General features: G+C 32.1%; 2 protein-coding genes and 1 pseudogene across 2 annotated transcripts; 2 read left to right on the forward strand and 1 right to left on the reverse strand.

Moving 5' to 3' along the window:
• The first annotated feature begins 1,958 nt into the window (after window positions 1-1,958).
• LOC108854442 (serine/threonine protein phosphatase 2A regulatory subunit B''beta) lies at window positions 1,959-5,888 on the forward strand. The gene is made up of 13 exons (XM_018628006.2): window positions 1,959-2,344; window positions 2,511-2,747; window positions 2,833-2,938; window positions 3,015-3,114; window positions 3,254-3,359; window positions 3,469-3,559; window positions 3,946-4,087; window positions 4,199-4,346; window positions 4,452-4,561; window positions 4,642-4,798; window positions 4,939-5,064; window positions 5,154-5,304; window positions 5,523-5,888. The coding sequence occupies exons 1-12, from the start codon at window positions 2,192-2,194 to the stop codon at window positions 5,292-5,294; spliced, it is 1,617 nt and encodes a 538-aa protein (XP_018483508.1). The 5' UTR covers window positions 1,959-2,191; the 3' UTR covers window positions 5,295-5,304; window positions 5,523-5,888.
• A 154-nt stretch (window positions 5,889-6,042) lies between these two features.
• Window positions 6,043-9,005, forward strand: LOC108850258 (uncharacterized; annotated as a pseudogene).
• Window positions 9,006-10,439: 1,434 nt separating this feature from the next.
• Window positions 10,440-18,958, reverse strand: LOC108854441 (receptor-like serine/threonine-protein kinase SD1-8). Its single transcript, XM_057007677.1, has 7 exons — window positions 17,572-18,958; window positions 15,456-15,602; window positions 15,184-15,359; window positions 11,737-11,947; window positions 11,432-11,669; window positions 11,152-11,302; window positions 10,440-11,064 (listed from the first exon to the last, which is right to left on the reverse strand). Exons 1-7 carry the CDS (start codon window positions 18,851-18,853, stop codon window positions 10,738-10,740), a joined length of 2,532 nt encoding a protein of 843 aa, XP_056863657.1. The 5' UTR covers window positions 18,854-18,958; the 3' UTR covers window positions 10,440-10,737.
• Window positions 18,959-19,300: the final 342 nt, after the last annotated feature.

A 19,300-nucleotide genomic window follows, 5' to 3' on the forward strand; every position in this document is an offset into this window, starting at 1 on the left:
TGGTCTTTTGTGTTGGGAGATATTCCGGAGTATCCACAAGCCGATACAGCTGTGCTGCAATTTTTTCAATATCTAATTGAAAAAGCTAACATCAACCTCTGCAGAAACAGAGCTTTCTTCACAGGCTGGAGAATTTGGAAGATGCGCAACAAGATCATCTTTGATAATAAAAGAGATCACATAGTCCAAGTTGTGCATTCAGCAATTATGGATGAAAAAGTTTGGAAGGAAGTAATAATGCATATTGTTACGGAGCAACACACTACTCAACAAACCTCCCAAAATTCTACTAACAATATTCTCCAGCTTCAAACAAATTATTATTGTGTTGTAGATGCTTCATGGAAGTCTCCAACGGACAAAGTTGGTATAGGGTGGTCCTTGTTCAGCAAAGAAGGCACTCATATACTCCATGGTAGCTCTGCAATCAACCCCACAAGTTCGCCTTACAGTGCAGAAGCAATGGCTATCTTATCAGCTGCTCAGCAACTCTACTCCTTAAACTTCAATAATGTTACATTTCTTACAGACTGCATGGAGCTGTCCAAAAGCTTAGCTATGGAGTTAGACAAAGTGGGAAGAGGTCCTCGTCTTATTAACCAAGCATATCCTATTATTCAGGACATAATTTATATAGCTAAGCAAAATGTATTCACATTCAAGTATGTTTCTAGAAACTATACAAGTGTTGCTGACCAGTTAGCTAAAAAAGCCAGGATAACAAATCAACAATATGTAATTTCCTGGCTAATCTAGTAAGCCATTGTAACATTTTACATCAAATGAAAATATTGTTGACAAAAAAAAGTAAATCGCAGTAAGAGTAAAATTAAATCAATTTATATTTTATAAAACATATGAAAAATTACAAAAACATTTACCATGTGTCGTGCCATATTGTACAAGTCCACCGAGGAAAAAGAAAAGAATCAACAACCAGTCAACCGGCCGTGTTATGAAATATCTTTTCTATAAGGTAGATATAATAATCTTTAATATGTTCATTAACTTTCGGTTACAAATTAGGATAATTTTCCAAAATAATTTTTTTTGGTCAAATTTTTAAAGGAGTAGAACAAGAAAACTTCCGTGGAGAACATCTGTTTTAGTATTATTCTTTTTTAAACACGCTTAACTACAAAATTTTGATAAGATCCAATACATTAGTGTTGAAATTTTACAAATAGATTATTTTCAAGTTTTTGTTAAAGAAAAATATTATAAACAAAAAAAATAATCAATACTTAATTTAATAGGAGAAAATATACTATATACTATATAAATATAAATAAAAATATTTTTACAGTTTCAGATTATATGTTTTTAAATTCAAAATTTTCAGAAACCTTTTCTTTTATTTTTTATTCGAAATTTTTTTTCAAATTTTCTTTTTGAAATTAAAAAATACTTTTAAAACTATTTTAAAAAAAAAGTATTTTCAAAATTTTAATGTTTATTTTTTATTTTGTTAAATTTTAAACCTTAATCACAAATTTCCACCTCTTTACCATATGATACATATTGGTTAATCCAAATATTATAAATATATATATATATATTTATCTCTTTGATAAAAAAATTTGGTCATTTTGATCATTAAAATCTATATTTGTAACAACAAACATTTTTAGTGATATCCTAAAGTATTTCTTTAAAAATTATCAAACTCTAAAAAGTTAAAATAAAAGGTCATGTTACGTTGTAAATTGTAATTGACTGAATCTCTTTTTATCTTGAAACTTTTCTATGACTTCTTCATACATTGAATAGTTTGAAGTTCATTTTGGGTTTAATTAATTAACCATAAATGACATAGAACAAAACAAAATCATAAATTAAAATATTAAATAAGCGAACCACACAAAAATGTAATACCATTTATTTTATTAATTTCTCTTTTTTTTTGTCTACAAGATGAGAAAAATAATAAAAATATACATTATTATTATTTTTCCCTCACTTTCTCTTTCTCGAGACCTATTCACTTTTTAGTCTCTCGGAGAGAAGGAAGCTCATTGGAATCAGATTCCTTTCTCCGTCCTTTAAGATCTAGGGTTTCTTCACCCCCTTTCCGATTTGCCCCCCTTTTCGATCTCCCCACGTCCACTTCTCTCTCTCTCTCTCTGTCTATCTTCTACTTCGTTGGTGCAGTCCCGATTCTATTGATTAGATTTTAGATTCAAGCTGACCTATGCTTGACGCGGTTGCTCCCGGAGACATGGCTTCCCTCGATTCCGACTTACTGCAGCTTCAGGAGATGTCTACCTTCGTCCTCAAATCGAGACCCGAATTCACTCAGAAGCTCTTCGATCAGTGGCTCTCTCTCCCCGAAGCTCACCGTCAGGTAGTAGATTCGATTAGAGGATTTCACTTATTCGATTCCATAGACTTTCAGCTCCAAAGCTATGATCTTTCCTTGTTGTTGTGAGCACTGAGGCACAAAGAAGATGCTATTCCTAAATTTATACTCTTTTTTTTATTTTATTTTATTTTAACTATGTTTTATATAGGTTGCTTCATTGCTTCAAGATGCAATAGCTGGAGCTCCTTTGAACGTTCCCGGGAGTGCATCTGGTTCAGGTCCTGGCACCAGCAACTCTTTACCGTCCATGTTCCCTGCCGGAAGTGCTCCCCCGCTTTCACCGAGAAGCTGCGGTTCTCCTCGTACGATGAAACAGAGGGCCCCTTCCAATTTAGGCTCTCCTCTTAAAGTACTCAACGAGCCTGTTAAAGAGTCCATACCTCAGGTTTGTAAAGCTTCCGATGCAAATTTTGATAAGTGCATCTCTTCCTTATTGTGTTCTAACCGAGTCATTTATGAGATTGGTGTAGTTTTATTTTCAAAATGGCCGTCCACCTCCAAGCGAGATAAAAGAGCAATGTATGTTTAGAGTCAACCACTTTTTCTACGGCCACACGGATGGACTGCAAATACAAGGTGAGATTCTTCTGATACCTCAAGTGAAACTTATACGGAATGTCTTATTAACATTATTCCCTTTTCAATACTCAAGAGTTCAAATTAGTCACCCGTGAAATCTGCAAGCTTCCGTCTTTCTTCTCCACGTCGCTTTTCAGGAAGATCGATGTCAATAACACAGGTTTTGTTACCAGGTGTGTGTGTGTCTCTCTATGCTCTTTATTTTGTGGAATCTGATATGCGCATGACTTGCTTCTCATTTTATACCCGCTCTGTTATGATTACGGTCTTGACAATGTTGTAAAACTATTTAACAATTTTTCGTTTGTGCAGGGAAGCATTTATTGATTATTGGGTAAACGGGAACATGTTGATAATGGACAAAACTACTCAAATATTCAAGATACTAAAGCAGCAAAATCAGAGTTTCCTTGTGAAGGTAATTTTCTTTTGATTGGTTTATTCAGTAATGATAATTAGTTTCTTTCTCCAACCTCCTTTCTCTTCTGTTTGGATTTTCATTTCTCAGCTTTCTTTTGCTCTGGCAGGATGATTTCAAGCCACTACTTAAAGAACTTTTGGCGACACACCCTGGGCTTGAATTTTTGCAAGGCACACCTGAATTCCAAGAAAGATATGGTTAGGTCTTAACTCAGTAACGTATTAGTCAGTTTCCTATTTCATCTCATCTTGGGTATTCCTTGAGTTATGGTGTTTAGATTTATGGAAGTTGAGCTCGAGTTTGGTAGTAGATTTTATCCATGGATGTATATTGTTAGCCAATAGCTACTGTGTTAGGAAGAATGAGTCTGTTATGTGCGGTATAATGTCGTTTAGATCTGGCGAGTGATTATTTCCGTTTATATCATTGCCAGATGCCTAGAAAATGTGGCATTACTGTGTAGGAACTCTGACAAGCTTGCATATGTAGTTTATAAGCTAAGATTTCTTAGCTGTGTTAGACTTATTCTTGTAACTTTCAAACAGTACTGCTTTCTGACACGGTTTGTATTTTTGATGGCCAGCTGAAACTGTTACATACAGAATTTTTTACTACATAAATAGATCTGGAAATGGTCGACTTACATTTAGGGAGCTTAAACGTGGAAATTTAATCGATGCTATGCTTCATGCTGATGAAGAAGAAGATATCAACAAAGTGTTACGGTAATGATAAAGAGTTTGTTCCAATGTTTTAAATATTGAATCGAACTTTAAGTTGGTATTTTTGTGTCACTTCTTTCGCATTAACACCTTTTTATGTACTTTGGAAACTAGGTACTTCTCATATGAGCATTTCTATGTCATATACTGCAAGTTCTGGGAGCTCGATACTGATCACGATTTCCTGATTGACAAAGAAAACCTTATGAAATATGGCAACCATGCTCTTACTTACCGCATTGTCGACAGAATATTCTCCCAGGTTTCGTTCTGAAAAATCGTGATCTGTTAGCATACTTCTTGTTGTAAAGCTGTTTCTTCTCTTGAAATAAATGTCATCATGGAGATTGCCTTAATTTCTACTCAGGTTGCTAGGAAGTTCACTAGCAAAGTTGAAGGGAAAATGGGGTATGAAGATTTTGTCTATTTCATACTTGCGGAAGAAGATAAATCCTCAGAGCCTAGCCTTGAATATTGGTAAGCTGTGATCATTCAATGGTAGCAGAAAGATATAGTATTTCGGGAGTTTTATCTGACACAAGTCTATATTGAACTAGGTTTAAGTGCATTGACTTGGATGCAAATGGGATACTGACGCGAAATGAGATGCAATTCTTTTATGAGGAGCAGTTACATCGAATGGAGTGTATGGCGCAAGAGGCTGTTCTTTTTGAGGATATATTATGTCAGCTAATTGATATGATCGGACCAGAGGTTCAGCAATATTTATTTCTCCTGTTGTTTTAGATATTATATGCTTGAGCTCTTTTATATTGAAGGAAGATATATATAGGAAGTGGTTGATGTTTCCAGCCTTCTTTACTGACTCTTACAGTTTTGTTGGTTTTTCACAGAATGAAAGCTATATAACCCTGAATGACCTGAAGGGCTCCAAACTCTCTGGAAACGTCTTCAACATCCTTTTTAATCTTAATAAATTTATGGCATTTGAGACACGGGATCCATTCCTCATTCGTCAGGTATTCCATTGTCTGATATGTTAACCTTGCTGCTTATTGAGGCGGGGGCTCTTGTATAACATTTTCAAAAAATGTCAAAATGGAAACAGGAGCGTGAGAACCCTACATTGACAGAGTGGGACCGTTTTGCACATAGAGAGTACATAAGGCTTTCGATGGAAGAAGATGTTGAAGATGCATCGAATGGAAGTGCTGAGGTTTGGGATGAGTCATTGGAGGCTCCCTTCTGAGTTCATCTAGGTAAACCTCCCATGGAATCACTCTTCTCTTTATAAACCCTTAGTGATGATCCGTCCGAGCAATGTTCATCTAATGGGGTATAAGCAACATAAGTTAAAAATTCGTGGGTTTATTTTATTAAAAAAAAGGGAAAGAAAGAAAAACTAAAAGTGAAAAAAAAAATCTCCGATTTGTGGAATTGCTTTTATTTTACTTCATCATATTGGTAAATCATGCAGGGTATTAAGTGAACAGAAGAAATATCAAAATCATTGCGAAAAATCTTGGGAGCTATGTGAAGTAACGAAAGAGAAAGAAGAGTATATCCTCTGTCTGCTTCAACATTCGTTGTTTGGTCATGGTCATCTTTGGGAGGTACCATCTTCCTCAGGGTTTACAATTGTGAATTCAGGTTTGAAACTGGGAAGTTTCTGTTTTCATTTCAGTTTATAGCTATTGTTTTATGCGCAACGAGTTTCATTTATTTAATTTAAATAATCAGCGAGCAATGCTGATTTGCATGTTTCACAATTGGCACTTGTTCACCCTGGTGTTTTGTATTTTCTGTACTTGTGTTAATCTATTTATCTGTACTTTGTAGCGAAGTTACTTTCTACACATCATATCTTTCTGTTGTTGTTTTCAGAATTGTTAATGTGACTTTAATCAATTGGTTGGTATTACTTTTTTTCTTTTTCTTTGTGGATGCATACTTGGAAGCAGATAGTTTCGTTATATCATATCAGGTTTTAATCTGAGGTTTTGGTGGGTATTAATACTCTACTTGAAATCATATTCATGCTCTAGGGGTTTGTAGGTAGAGAGATATGATCAATTAGATTTCAATGTTAGCCAAGTATACAGAACTCTATTTATAAAACAATCGTCTTAGCTCTTGGCGCTTGTGTTTAATTTTTTTTTGGTATAGTAAATTTGGCTCTGTTATTTTAGAGGAATCCAATGAATTTAGTTTTGCAGTCACATGGTTCCAATAAGAAGAGTGTAGTAACCCCACCAATAAGAGTATGATTTGATTCACAAGACAAAGGAACCACAGAATCTTTGTCCTAACTAGGCAGTTTTGCGGGTCCAAAAAAACCGTACACTGAAATTTAAATCTGCGATGTCGATCCGGTTTACAAAAAGAGAGTGATGGGTTTGGGTGGGTATTAAAAAGAGATGAAAGCTGAAGTAGCCACCCTGGAAATGTAAAAGCATTGTTTTAAAAAAGAAGAAATGAAATGGCAAAGCCGTAAATAAGCAGCAAATCCAAGGGCAATCACTCGTCCTTTCTCCAGAGAAGCGTACAGCAAAACACAAATGGTGGCGGTCGCAACCAAAAGATTTACAAGGGAGAGGGACATTAATGGAAGTAAGTTCCTAACCGTTAGATCGAACCGTCGATTATTGTCAACCCTTGGCGTTTCTCTTCCTCCGAGAGAGAGAATCAAAAGCGACGGTGTATCGTCTTCTTCGACCCTCCCTCCCTCCCCAGGTGACTTTTCCATTTCACGTTTGTCCTTTGTTACGAGGACGACACCAATGAATTAGAACATTGCTATTAGAATTGGTGGATTAATTTTTTTACCTTAATTCTTTAGGTTGTTTTCAATTCATAACCGAGGAATCTGTGGTTGAAGAAGAAGAAGAAGAAGAAGAAGAAGATAAAGGGATGTTTTGTTTGTACATGTAGGAGAATCAAAGTTCACTAAACACAATCCCTGAGTTGATTTCTTGTTTAATGGAGGGAAAGTAAAACAGACACACAGACAGAACCACAAGTTTTCCTTTTTGTTTAGATAAAAGAACTGAGTGAGAGAGTCCCAATGGAGGATTACTCAAAGTACACCCACAGTCCCGCCCATCTAGCTGTCGCCCTCCATGACCACTCCGCTCTACGACGAATCGTCACTGACCTTCCCACCTTACCCAAGGCCGGCGAGGTCACCAACGAAACAGACTCTTTACAAGCCCCAGTCCCTCGCTCCAGAACGACAACGGGTGGAGCGCTCTGCAGGAAGCCGTGTGCACTAGAGAGGAGTCCATCGCCGTGGGCCAAGTGGTGCCGCAGGCTCCCCAGGATAACCGCGGAAGCGGGGAGGATGCGTGACTTGTACATGGAGATCACGTTTCATTTCGAGAGCTCGGTGATCCCTTTCGTCGGCCGTATCGCTCCCTCGGACACCTACAGGATTTGGAAGCGCGGTTCGAACCTCCGCGCTGACATGACGCTCGCGGGTTTCGATGGGTTCCGGATCCAGCGGTCGGATCAGACGCGTCTTTGCCTCCTGGCTCGTTGGTTGCTCATGAAGTGGCGCACATGTCTCGGACTAACATGTATAGGCCTGGCGTTGATGTTACTCAGGCTGAGTTGGTTGCTCAGTCGAATTGGAGACGGTTGGGAGCTGGAAGGCTAAAGTTTATGACATGATGCATGTGATGGTGAGCGTGAAATCGAGGAGGGTTCCGGGCGCGATGACTGATGAGAAGGGCGGGGGACGATGGTGGATTCGAGGATGTGTTGACCTCTGAGGAAAGAAAGCAGCTGGATTCCGCCTTGCGGATGGGGAACTCCGAAGCTGCTGAAGATGAGGAGAAGGACGTTGTTGTTGTTGTTGTTGTTGTTGTTGTTGATGATGGTGGTGCTCCTCTCAAGGAGAAGAAAGGCTGGTTTGGTTGGAACAAGAAAGGAGGCGGGAAACCTGGTCATGATGGTGTTGAAGAAACAACAACAACAACAACGAAGGTTAAGAAAGGCTCCAAGTTGGCACCAGAAGAGAAAGAGAAAGAGAAAGAGAAAGGGAAAAGCCAAAGATGTGATAGTTCCAAGGAAGATGGTGGAGATGGGAAGAAAGGGAAGGATAAAGGCGGTGGTGGTGGTAAGAAGAAAAAGAATGAAAGCGAGTACAAGAAAGGGTTAAGACCTGTGCTGTGGTTAACACCTGACTTCCCTCTTAAGACAGAAGAGCTTCTTCCGCTGCTCGACATATTAGCTAATAAGGTCAAAGCCGTGAGGAGGCTCAGAGAGCTCCTTACCACAAAACTTCCCACAGGAACATTCCCCGTCAAGGTAAAATATATATATATATATATATCTTTTGCACCTGTTGTGGATTCCGTTACAGACAAAATCTTACTGAGTCTTTGTCTGCTTATTGGTGCAGATTGCGATCCCCATTATACCAACCGTCCGTGTACTCATCACTTTCACTAAATTTGAAGAGCTCCAACCATCCGAGGAATTCTCAACCCCTCCTACTAGCCCGGTTTTTCACGATGCAAAGTCATCAGACAGTTCAGCGTCATTGGTGTCGTGGATGAAAGGTGGTACTCGTGGTGGTGGCCAATCAAGTGACGTCGACAGTAACAGGTACAAGGATACTGAAGTTGACCCTTTCTTGATACCGTCAGATTACAAATGGGTTGACTCAGCTGAGAAGAAACGCAGAATGAAAGCCAAGAAAGCTAGAATCAGGAAGAACAGGAAACAAGCTGCTTCTAAACCTGGTTCCTCTAGTTCCCGTTCCAATCAAGAACCGGAATAACAACTGCCACCATGAAGAACATGGTGTGTCACTTAGATGAGAGAAGCTTGTTTGTAGTAAACCATCTTATTTGTGAAATTCTCAAGGGAACACACGTTTTTTGATATATAAGAAACTTTCGGTACTTAAATAATAAGAATAACTAGATCTTGACCCGCCCAACCGGGCGGGTATTTATTTTATGTTATTAGTTTTTTATTTATAAATGATATATTTGTAATATTTAAACATAAATTTAGATTGAAAATTAACATTTTTAGTTATAATAAAAATTAAAAATTTAAAAAAATATTTTGATATAAATTTTAAATTCCTAATTAAAATAGTATAGAGATGGATCATATTTTTTTCCAATTCCAAAATCTTAGCATTCTTAATAACAAATAAAACAATTTATAAATACATAAAATATATAAACATATTTGAAATTAAAATAAATTTGTTATAAAAAAATCTTACGTCATTGTTGTTTATTTCTATAGTTTGACCCGTGGCCGTATAAATATTTGCTTTCACTTCAATTTTTTTCTTTGTTCTAATGATAATATCTATATATATATATATATATATATATATGTATTACATAATTGTTAGTATAGCATTTTAAAACAAATTTTTTATTTATTACTTTAAATAGTTATAGTATGTGATTTTAATCGTCTATTATATCACAGTATATCATATAAAAATCTAATATTTATAACTAATTGGATTTATATTATAAAAGTTTTATACTAACAATTTATAAATAAAATATTGTATATTTTATTTATATGATATATAAATTTAGGGGTGGGCAAAAAACCCAAACCGAACCGAACCGAACCAACCAAACCAAAATTAAACCGAATCAAACCGAACCGTGCTCTTTATATAACCCAATTGGTTCATGTTTTACTCAACCCGAACGGTTTGGTTTGGTTTGGGTTTAAACCGAACCAAACCGAACCAAACCGATAATCCAATATATATATAGTAAAATATATATGATATATATATATATATATATATATATATATATATATATATATATATGTGTATTAACATTTTATAAATTTTAGTTAAAATTTCATTTTTCATTTTTTCATAACTTCCATATCTTTAAAAAAAATTATAAATACGATTCAAATAATACTATTATATATAAAATCATGTTGCATAAGTTTTTATATTCTCACTCTATCGTTTATGAGTTGATTATTTTTTAATAGAAGTATAAAACTGATGCCTTCATATTTTATAACCAACCAGAACTACACCGAACCAAACTAGACCATAATAATGTAAACCAAACTAAATCTAAACCAAACCAAACTGAACCGAACTTAATTAAACCCAAACCGAACCCAAACCAAAGCTATTTTGGTTTTAATTGGTTTGAGTTTTATAAAACCCAAATTACCCAAACCAAACCGAACCCAAACCGAACCCGAAACTAAACTGAAATGCCCACCCCTATATAAATTGATTTTGATGTGTGATTTTTATTTTATTATTTTTATTAATAAATATTGAAAAATATAAAAATGTTAACAAAAAATCTATAAAGGAATTTATTTTGGATAAGATTCATTCTATTAAAGAAATCTATTGTTTAAATTAGGAAAGACATTAAATACTTAAATCTATCATTTAAATAAGGAAAAAACAAAATTCTCTACTATCTTTGTTACCAAACAAAATTTTTTTTTTAAAGACTCTTATCCCTATTACCAAACAAAAGCTTAAAGTACTTCTACTTTAATAAGATAGATATCAAAAAGAGTTATAGAATGCTGGTTTATTATGGTTAAGAGATAACCACTCTAGTTTAAGTCTTCTTTAGCTTATCCGGAGTATTCAAGAACGTTGTAACTGACTTTGGAGAACTAAGACATTAATTTATTTTAGATTGATAAAGGCTATCACATCACCGAGCGTCTATAATCGACATGGTGATTTGGTTGACTGTGCAAGTATCATGGTCTGGCTGTCTCCAAGTCGAATAAGTTTCGAGGGAATTTCCTATGAGGCAGTAACCTGGCGGTTTAGGCTGAGGAATCTCTTCTGCTTCGCTTCCCAGCATCAACACAACTGCGGACGTCAGTGGCCTATCTTCTACACGTGCTTGAACACACAAGAGGCCAATTTGTAAGCACCTTAAGATTTCACGTGGCCTGAACGTTGGTGATGAAGATTCTGAGATGACCCTGTCTACGATCTCTAGACCTTGACCTTCTTTCCAATTCCTCCACACCTGTGCATAAACGTTGGAATCTTTTCTTAGTGAATCGTCAGAGATTTGAGTGTGCAAAACAATCAAGTTAAGAGGTTTCAAGCTTACATATTCAAGAAGATTATAGTGACGGCCCGAGTTGTTGAATTCTTTATTCCTCTTGCCACTTATAATTTCAAGGAGTAAGACTCCAAAACTATAAATATCAGATTTTATGGAGAATTTCCCTTCTATAAGGTATTCTGGGGACATGTAGCCGCTGCATAGAAAATGTTAGAAACATTTACATAATAGGTCACATTTACACTTAGCATACAGCTATAAAGTATTAAGCTGTATTTGGGTAGCTATTTGCTTCAAAAATGTGATGATGTTATGAAATACTTACTAAGTTCCGACCACCTTCCTCGTGTTACCTTCCGTCTCATCTCGTCCAAAGATTCTAGCCATTCCGAAGTCCGAAATTTTGGGAGTCATATGTTTGTCAAGCAAGACATTGCTTGCTTTCAAATCCCTATGGATTATTCGAATGGATGAGTCTTGGTGAAGATACAGAATCCCTCGAGCAATGCCATTGATAATATCAAATCTCATTTGCCAATTTAGCATACGGCTTCTGGTTAAATCTACACATCGTTCGTTAATCAATTCAATTATTAATGTAATGGCTTTTATGGGAGTTGAGACACTAACCAAAGAGATGAGAATGGAGGCTTCGATTCTCCAAGTACTCGTAGATTAATATCTTCTCGCCCTCATCGACACAACATCCAACAAGTTGGACAAGGTTTATGTGCTGAAGTCGTGCAATTAGCCTGACCTCGTTCATGAACTCATTTGTACCTTGAGATGACATTTCCGATAGTCTCTTCACCGCAACTTCTTGCCCGTCAAGTAACTTTCCCTGGTAAGTGGTAACACATATTACATCAATAAAAGAAACAATGGCTTTTATTTTATATGGTGTTAAGTTTTTCTTAACAGCTGTCCGGAAAACAAATCAAAGTTAAACTATGTAAACTAATATAAATTTTGGATACAGCAACGAAATTTTTGTGACAGATTTAAAAAGCCATGAAATGTGAAACATGGCTATTCTTGTGTAAATCTATCTATCTATCTATACTATTATTTGATATGTGAATTTGTTTATGTGTCATGCTCTCCATAGTTTAGGTATTTTTAGTTATTAGTCATATTCTCCATAAATAATTTTAGTATTATAATTGATAATTTATCATTATCATTTTTAAATAATTTTAGTGATTTATCTGATAATTTATCATTATCTCAAAATAATTAAAAAGGTTTAACGATACTATCAAATTTATATTTTATAATATATTTACTTAAGTATTATTAAAATATTATATATATATATATATTACGTAATTAGAGAGAATCATCTATATTTTAAAATAAACTAGATTTTTATCTGCGCAACCGCGCGGATCTTTGTTTTCAGTTTTATATACCTATATATTTATCTTAGATCATTAGTGGTATATATTTTTGTGTTAATAGTATATTTATATATTTATGTAACTATTTCAAATACAATAAATTTTTTATGTCACATGTTGTAATTATCAATTGTTTAGAACCATCACATGTATTTGTCTTTTCTTATTATATAAATATCTTATTGTATTTGAATTTAATTATTGAAAAATAATATATGCATGAAACAATATATTTAAAAAAAAGTTCAAATTTATGCTCAATATTCAACCGCTGACCTTCAGAGACGAATTTCCTTTTGAAAATATTTTTTTATTCATTTAGATAATATATTATTATTTAAACAAAAGTGTAAAATATTTAAATTTTTACATGAATTATGTAGTTTGCGAATGTTAAGTCGTTCTGTCATCATATTGTTTTTAGCATTAATATTCTATATTTATGAATATAAAATTTATCAATTTATCAATTTAATATAATTTTGTCAGGTTTAGTTCAATATGATAATCTTATTATAAAAAAATATCATTATTAAAATAGTTACAAAAAATTATATTATTAGCTTCGATGAAATAATTGTTAATTTTATACATATATTATATTGTTTGCTAATATTAACTCATGTTACCAACATATTATATTTGACCATACATATTTATGAAAAAAAATATATATATAATGTAGCAATTTAATATAATTTTATCATATTAGCTCAATATAATAAGTTTCTCTTAACATGATTGATTATTGATTATTATTTTATAATAGATAAAATAGTATATAATTTATATTTTTCATTTTATAAAATAAATTTATGTATAATAATATTTCAAAACTAATTACGAAATTAGTGAAAATATTTACATATTTATTTTTGAAAATTAAGATCTTGTTGAAATCTTTTAAACACATTCGTTAGATTTTTAATATATATTTATATTTAAAATGAAAAGATATCAAAAATATATCATGGTTAAAGTATTTCAAAGATACATTTAATAAAATATCTAAAAGATGGTGCAAATTAGAAAATTTTAAATATAGTCCAAATTAAAAAATATCATAATAAAATACATTTAATAAAATATCTAAAGGGTGGTCCAAAATTAAAAATCACACATAAAAAATTATGACTTCTATTTTTATTAAATAAGATTTAAAGCAAAATTTTACATGAGTTTAATATAATTAAAATATTAATTAGATACTTAAAAGGCTTATTTTAGTAAAAATGAAATATAGATTTAAATTATAAAAAATTACCAAATTAATAAATGGGCAATTCTCTCAAATATCTCTTTTTAAGTTTTTATTACAAAATAGCCTCAAAAAACAAAATGACCAAAATAACACTTTTTGTTTTGAAAATTTTAATATTTTTTTTTAATTTTAAAAATTAGAACATATTCCTAAAATCTTACCCCTTAACTCTAAATTATAAGTCTCTGATTAGTTAATCCCAAGGGTTATAAATGCATTTTTACCATTCAATAAAACTTCTTTTGATCATTTTCTTTCTTGAGATGTTATTTTTGTGACAAAAACTTAAAAATAGGTAACGAAGGGAATTTCTATTAATTAAACATTTAAAAGGTTTTTAATTGAAAAACGAAATATACATTTATATTCTAAATAAATATGAATGTATATTTATATAGTAAGAAAAAAAAAATTTGAAAATATTTTATTTGGATGTAATTAAGAGAAAATAAAGGAATATCTATTTGATTTGTTTTTTAAAAAAAACAATTCAAATATGTATACAAACAAATGAATGATAACTGATTTCTGGTGAATGTTCATTTTTTAAAATGTCACACATGAATCAAGTTATTGATTTCTGTTTTAATATATAAGATTTATTAGAATAATCAAAATCAGTCATTGTGATAATTTCTCGGAAAAATTGGCAAAAATTTAAATTTATTTATAGTATTATTTACAAAATGATTTTTCGCTAAACGTTAAAAATTAGAACATTTAAAATTTGTATTACCCTTATTAATAAATATTTATATTAATAGATAATTACCCATAAATTAAAAATAAATCTCATTAATTTGATAATCATCATTATCTACAAAGATTCTACATTATGTATGATTAAAATATCATATATGTACAATCTATTTAAATAAATAAATATATATCACACATTTAAAATCTTTATCACACTTATTAATAAGTAATTATACTGGATTTTTAATAGATAATTATCCATAAATTAAAAATGAATTTCATTATATTGATAAACATAATTATCTAAAAAGATTATGTATTATGTTATCTAAAAATATTTTACATCATAATAGTGTAAAAATAAATAAATCTATGTATATAATTTTATGAATATATGAATTTTTAATGTTTATTTACGCAATAAAAGATATTTTATTAAGTTAAACCTAACATATATAAAAATCTAATATTTAATTAATTGATAAATATTTCAAAAGCATGATTAATTTATTCTAATGGTTTTTGAATTGATAATATATCTATTTATATTCTTTTGTAAAATTATTAAATTTGTAAGTGCGGGCAAAACATGCACTTACTGGTAAGAATTCACGAAATTATCATGAAATAAAACGTGGTTAAAAATATCCATGCCACTGTGACTAAATTATCACAAAATAAGTGGCTACCATTGTTTGTGGCTAAAGCCAAAAATACCTTGTAAACAACACCAAAGCCACCTTTTCCGATCTTGTTACAATCAGAAAAATGTTCGGTGGCTGTGAGAACAGCGTCAAACTCCACCAGTGGAAGTTCTAAATCTTCTACCTCGTTCTTCATAGACAATTTTTTTTGTCTAAGTGATGGTACCACCCCATTCATTTTTTTTCTCACTTGACATTTGAACACGTAAAGATTAGATATAAAATAAAAATTACTAAAAACTAGATAAAAGTGAAGGTTATTATATTTAAAAGAACCTTATTTACCTATAGGCGTTGCAGCTGCTTTTGCTTGCTTTTGTCTCCTCTTCCAAAAGCAGAACACGATAACACTCAGAATAATCATAGAACTGACTCCTATACTCCAACCTATAATTTTTCCATTTCCGTCTCTCCTCTTGTCCGAGGAAAGAACTGCAAAGAGTAGTGTAAAAATGTGACAAGCTATAAGTTGACCAACTCGATTTTTCGGCATGAGTGGCTATAGCACAAACTCATTAGAAACAAAAGGTAGTTGACTTCGACAGGCTAAGTAATTAGTATGAGATCGCAATATTACAGTATGTCTATGTCTTCTTGTCTTATGTAGGTAGTGATGCCTCACAGGGAAATTAAAGATAAACTAGATCTCGATCTGCGTAACCGCGCGGGTATTATTTTAGTTTTATATGCATATACATTTATTTTTAGATATTTACTGATTTATATTTTAATTTTAATCATATAGTTAAATGTCTATATACTATTTCAAATACAATAATTTATAGTTTATATGTGAATAATCAATTATTTAAAACTGTTGAATGTATTTGTTGCTTATTATTATATATTTATCTTTATGATTATGATTATAAAATATATAAAAAAGGATATAATTTTTATTTTAAATTTTATAAACAATAACTGAATATATATTACTGCATAATAATAGTTCATTGCTAATTACTAAATTGGTGAAAATATTTACATAAATTTTTGAAATTAAGATATTGTAAAATATTTAGATCAACATAATAGTTTTTTTAATATGATTGATTGTGATTATATAATAGAAAAAGAGGATATAATATATTTTTTATTTTATAAACTCAATATATTAATGTATAATAATATTTCAAAATTAATTTCAAACTAAGTGAAAATATTTACATTTAATTTCTGAAACTTAAGATCTTGTTAAAATATTTTTAAACAGATTTATAATTTTTTAATATATATATATGTATATACATATATTGAAAATTAAGATTATGTAAAGATCTTTTTAAATATATATTTGAAAATTAATATATGTGTATATATATTATATTTATATTTTAAATGAAAGGATATCAAAAAATATTATGGTTAAAGTAGTTCAAAGATTTTATATATATTATTAGTCTTATTAATGTATTTTTAATAAAAAAAATTAAGGGTAGTCCAACTTAAAAATCACACATAAAATGAAGTTAGTGACTTCTTTTTTAATATAATATTATAAGTTTTCTAGTATTTCATCGTTGGCGTTTTACATCTCTTGTGTTTCCAGAATTTTTTTTGTTTGCTTAAACTTCGGTGTTTGCAGAATTATCTCATCCATTTTATCTTCTATATAAGTCCTAATCATAAATACTAGTTCTTTCATTTTATTTTAAGTGTTGTTATAAACTTTAAGAGATGTTTAGTTATATAAGTGTCCTTTTATATTTTTCATATGTTTGATAATTTTCCTATTTAAGAATATAATAGAGAACCTAATGGTTTTTCAATATGTGACAAGAAATTTCTATGACATATAAAATTATATATATCTACTATTATCCATGCATGCAAACTGCGGGCTAATTAACTACTGTATTATTTTGTATCTTCTTTTTTTGGAAGGAACTATTTTGTATCTTCTAATATCATATATATTTTGCATAAATATGATCTTTTATTATTTTTTCAATATAATATCACTAGAAAATCTCTAGCATAATATTTTTCCATACAAATTTGCTGTCAATGGGATTATTAGCTATCACTATACACTGTTCAGTAAAATATTTTTTTTACTCTATAATGTTATGCCTTTTGTTTATTTACTTCTTTGGATGAATAGGTCAGATAATTTTTATTTTGAATTTGAAATAAAATTATAAAATGATTAATTTTCAGCTCTGATTTAAGCATTTTTCAAATATATGGAAAGTAATATTTCCTATAAATTTAACTAACAAAATTTTTTGATGTACTAATTAAAAAATTACTTATATATAATTTATTTATACCCTTATATAATCATTTAATTAGATATATTTAGGTCACAATAGATATCTCAATTTTATAATGAAATTGTGACCTAAATATTTTGGTAAACCACAGGATATCCGATGAAGAAAAAATTGAGCTAATTAACCTGTATCAACATTAGCCACTTTGACATACAGATCCTGACCACCGAAGGAGTACGTCCGGGTATCATAGAGCTCTCCGCTCCAAATCACACAACCCGTTCCGTCTCGAACATCCGCAGTCGCGAAGGACGTACAGTTACCATCGCTAAGGCAACTCTCTTGACATTCTTTCACATCAAAGCTCCAATCAACTATAGCCTGCCTAGTATCCGGTAGCTTCGTATTCTTTAGCAGTGAAAACTCATTTCCGCTGCGGCTCAGGGGTGTCCTCCTAACACACCCATCTGATCCTTCTCTCAGGTCCCACTGCTGACGGTTCATGGGATCGAACCCTTCGAAACAGTTACATGTAGGTAACGTGCTTCTGTCACAATAGGCATAAGGTCCACAGTGTTTATAATAATCGCATTCGTCCATTGGGAAACTCCATGACATTCTCCATTCCCATGGTGGCGGGATCAACGTGAATCGCTTGAGGTACCCTAACTCACTGATTGTTAATCTCGAGTAGATACTTTGGTTTGCCATTAGGAACCTAAAAGCCACCTCCTCAATGTTTTCGATATAATCATCTTTAACCATGTAATTTAGCTTATGCAACGGTATGCCACTAAACTCGATTCCATTCCACGGACCGCTCCGTTCCAATTCAACATCATTTTTCTTAACAAAGAACTCGGGCAATCCCCTTCGAACGTCCAGTTTGTACGTGAAATCACCGCTTGACGGATCATCTGAACTTCTCCATGATGTGAGGAACAAGTTGCGCCCTGTTTTGTGATGGTAACTTAGTTTCATCTCCGGAAGTAAAGTATCTGTCGGAAAATCGAAACTCTGCCACAAGAATCCACTTGGAGTGTTGTTGAAGTATCTCATTACAAAATTACCGTTGGGGCGAAGCTCTGCTACCACCGGAGAATTAATATTTCCTCTAGTAATATTTGTCGACCAAACAGAGGTATTAGAGTCACCTAGTAGGACAAGATTGTTGCCAGAGATTTTAAGGGTTCCAACCGAAGTAGAGAGAGGGTTGTCTCTGTTGGCGACCCATACGTATGTTTTGACGATGACTGTCTTATACCATATCCCAAGATACCAACGCGAGAGTGACGAGGGTTTGAAGAAACCAAGCTCGAAGACTCCACCGGGAGATACAAGTGTTCTGTTGCTTGAGATTGTGAGAGAGTCTGTTGACGACAAGATGTTGACATCGATTGAAAGAGTAGGATGAAATAGAATCAAGACGAGCAAGAACAGTGAGAAGGTGTTCTCTACACCTTTCATCTTTTTTCTTTCTTTCTTAATACTTTTTTCTTTATGGATTTAAACTTACGATTGATGAAAGTAACTTCTTAATTACACATATATTAATATATATAATATATATCGGGTTCCTATTCATATCTTAATCTTTAGTTACAAAATTAATTATTATCACGAACTTAGCAGACTAGCAAAATGTTATGTTTCGTATTCCATGACTTTTTCACCCTTTAAACCAACTCATTTCCACAAACCTTTATATTATCATTCGTCTCGTCTAACATTTTTAAAATTTAGGCTTTATTAGTTCTCACGCTGCCAACATCGCAAATGGTGTTCTAGAGAACATAGCATATGGTGTTCGGCAAGCATGGTTTTGATATCTCATGTTTTTAGTAATCTCATATTAGTTCATTTAGATTGCATATTAGGTGTATATATTGCATTTGCATGCATAATTACATATCA

The sequence above is a fragment of the Raphanus sativus genome, chromosome 4, assembly GCF_000801105.2.
Source record: "Raphanus sativus cultivar WK10039 chromosome 4, ASM80110v3, whole genome shotgun sequence".
Lineage (NCBI taxonomy): Eukaryota > Viridiplantae > Streptophyta > Magnoliopsida > Brassicales > Brassicaceae > Raphanus > Raphanus sativus.

What these genes read in the sequence shown, in the direction of transcription:
- LOC108854442 (XM_018628006.2), top strand. Translation starts at nt 2,192, where the DNA reads ATGCTTGACGCGGTTGCTCCCGGAGACATGGCTTCCCTCGATTCCGAC. An exon ending in TCCCCGAAGCTCACCGTCAG is followed by an intron (nt 2,345 to 2,510) that starts GTAGTAGATTCG and finishes TGTTTTATATAG; the next exon opens with GTTGCTTCATTGCTTCAAGA. An exon ending in AACACAGGTTTTGTTACCAG is followed by an intron (nt 3,115 to 3,253) that starts GTGTGTGTGTGT and finishes TCGTTTGTGCAG; the next exon opens with GGAAGCATTTATTGATTATT.
- LOC108854441 (XM_057007677.1), bottom strand. Translation starts at nt 18,853, where the DNA reads ATGAAAGGTGTAGAGAACACCTTCTCACTGTTCTTGCTCGTCTTGATT. An exon ending in AGCAGCTGCAACGCCTATAG is followed by an intron (nt 15,360 to 15,455) that starts GTAAATAAGGTT and finishes TCAAATGTCAAG; the next exon opens with TGAGAAAAAAAATGAATGGG. An exon ending in ACTATAATCTTCTTGAATAT is followed by an intron (nt 11,065 to 11,151) that starts GTAAGCTTGAAA and finishes GTTTATGCACAG; the next exon opens with GTGTGGAGGAATTGGAAAGA.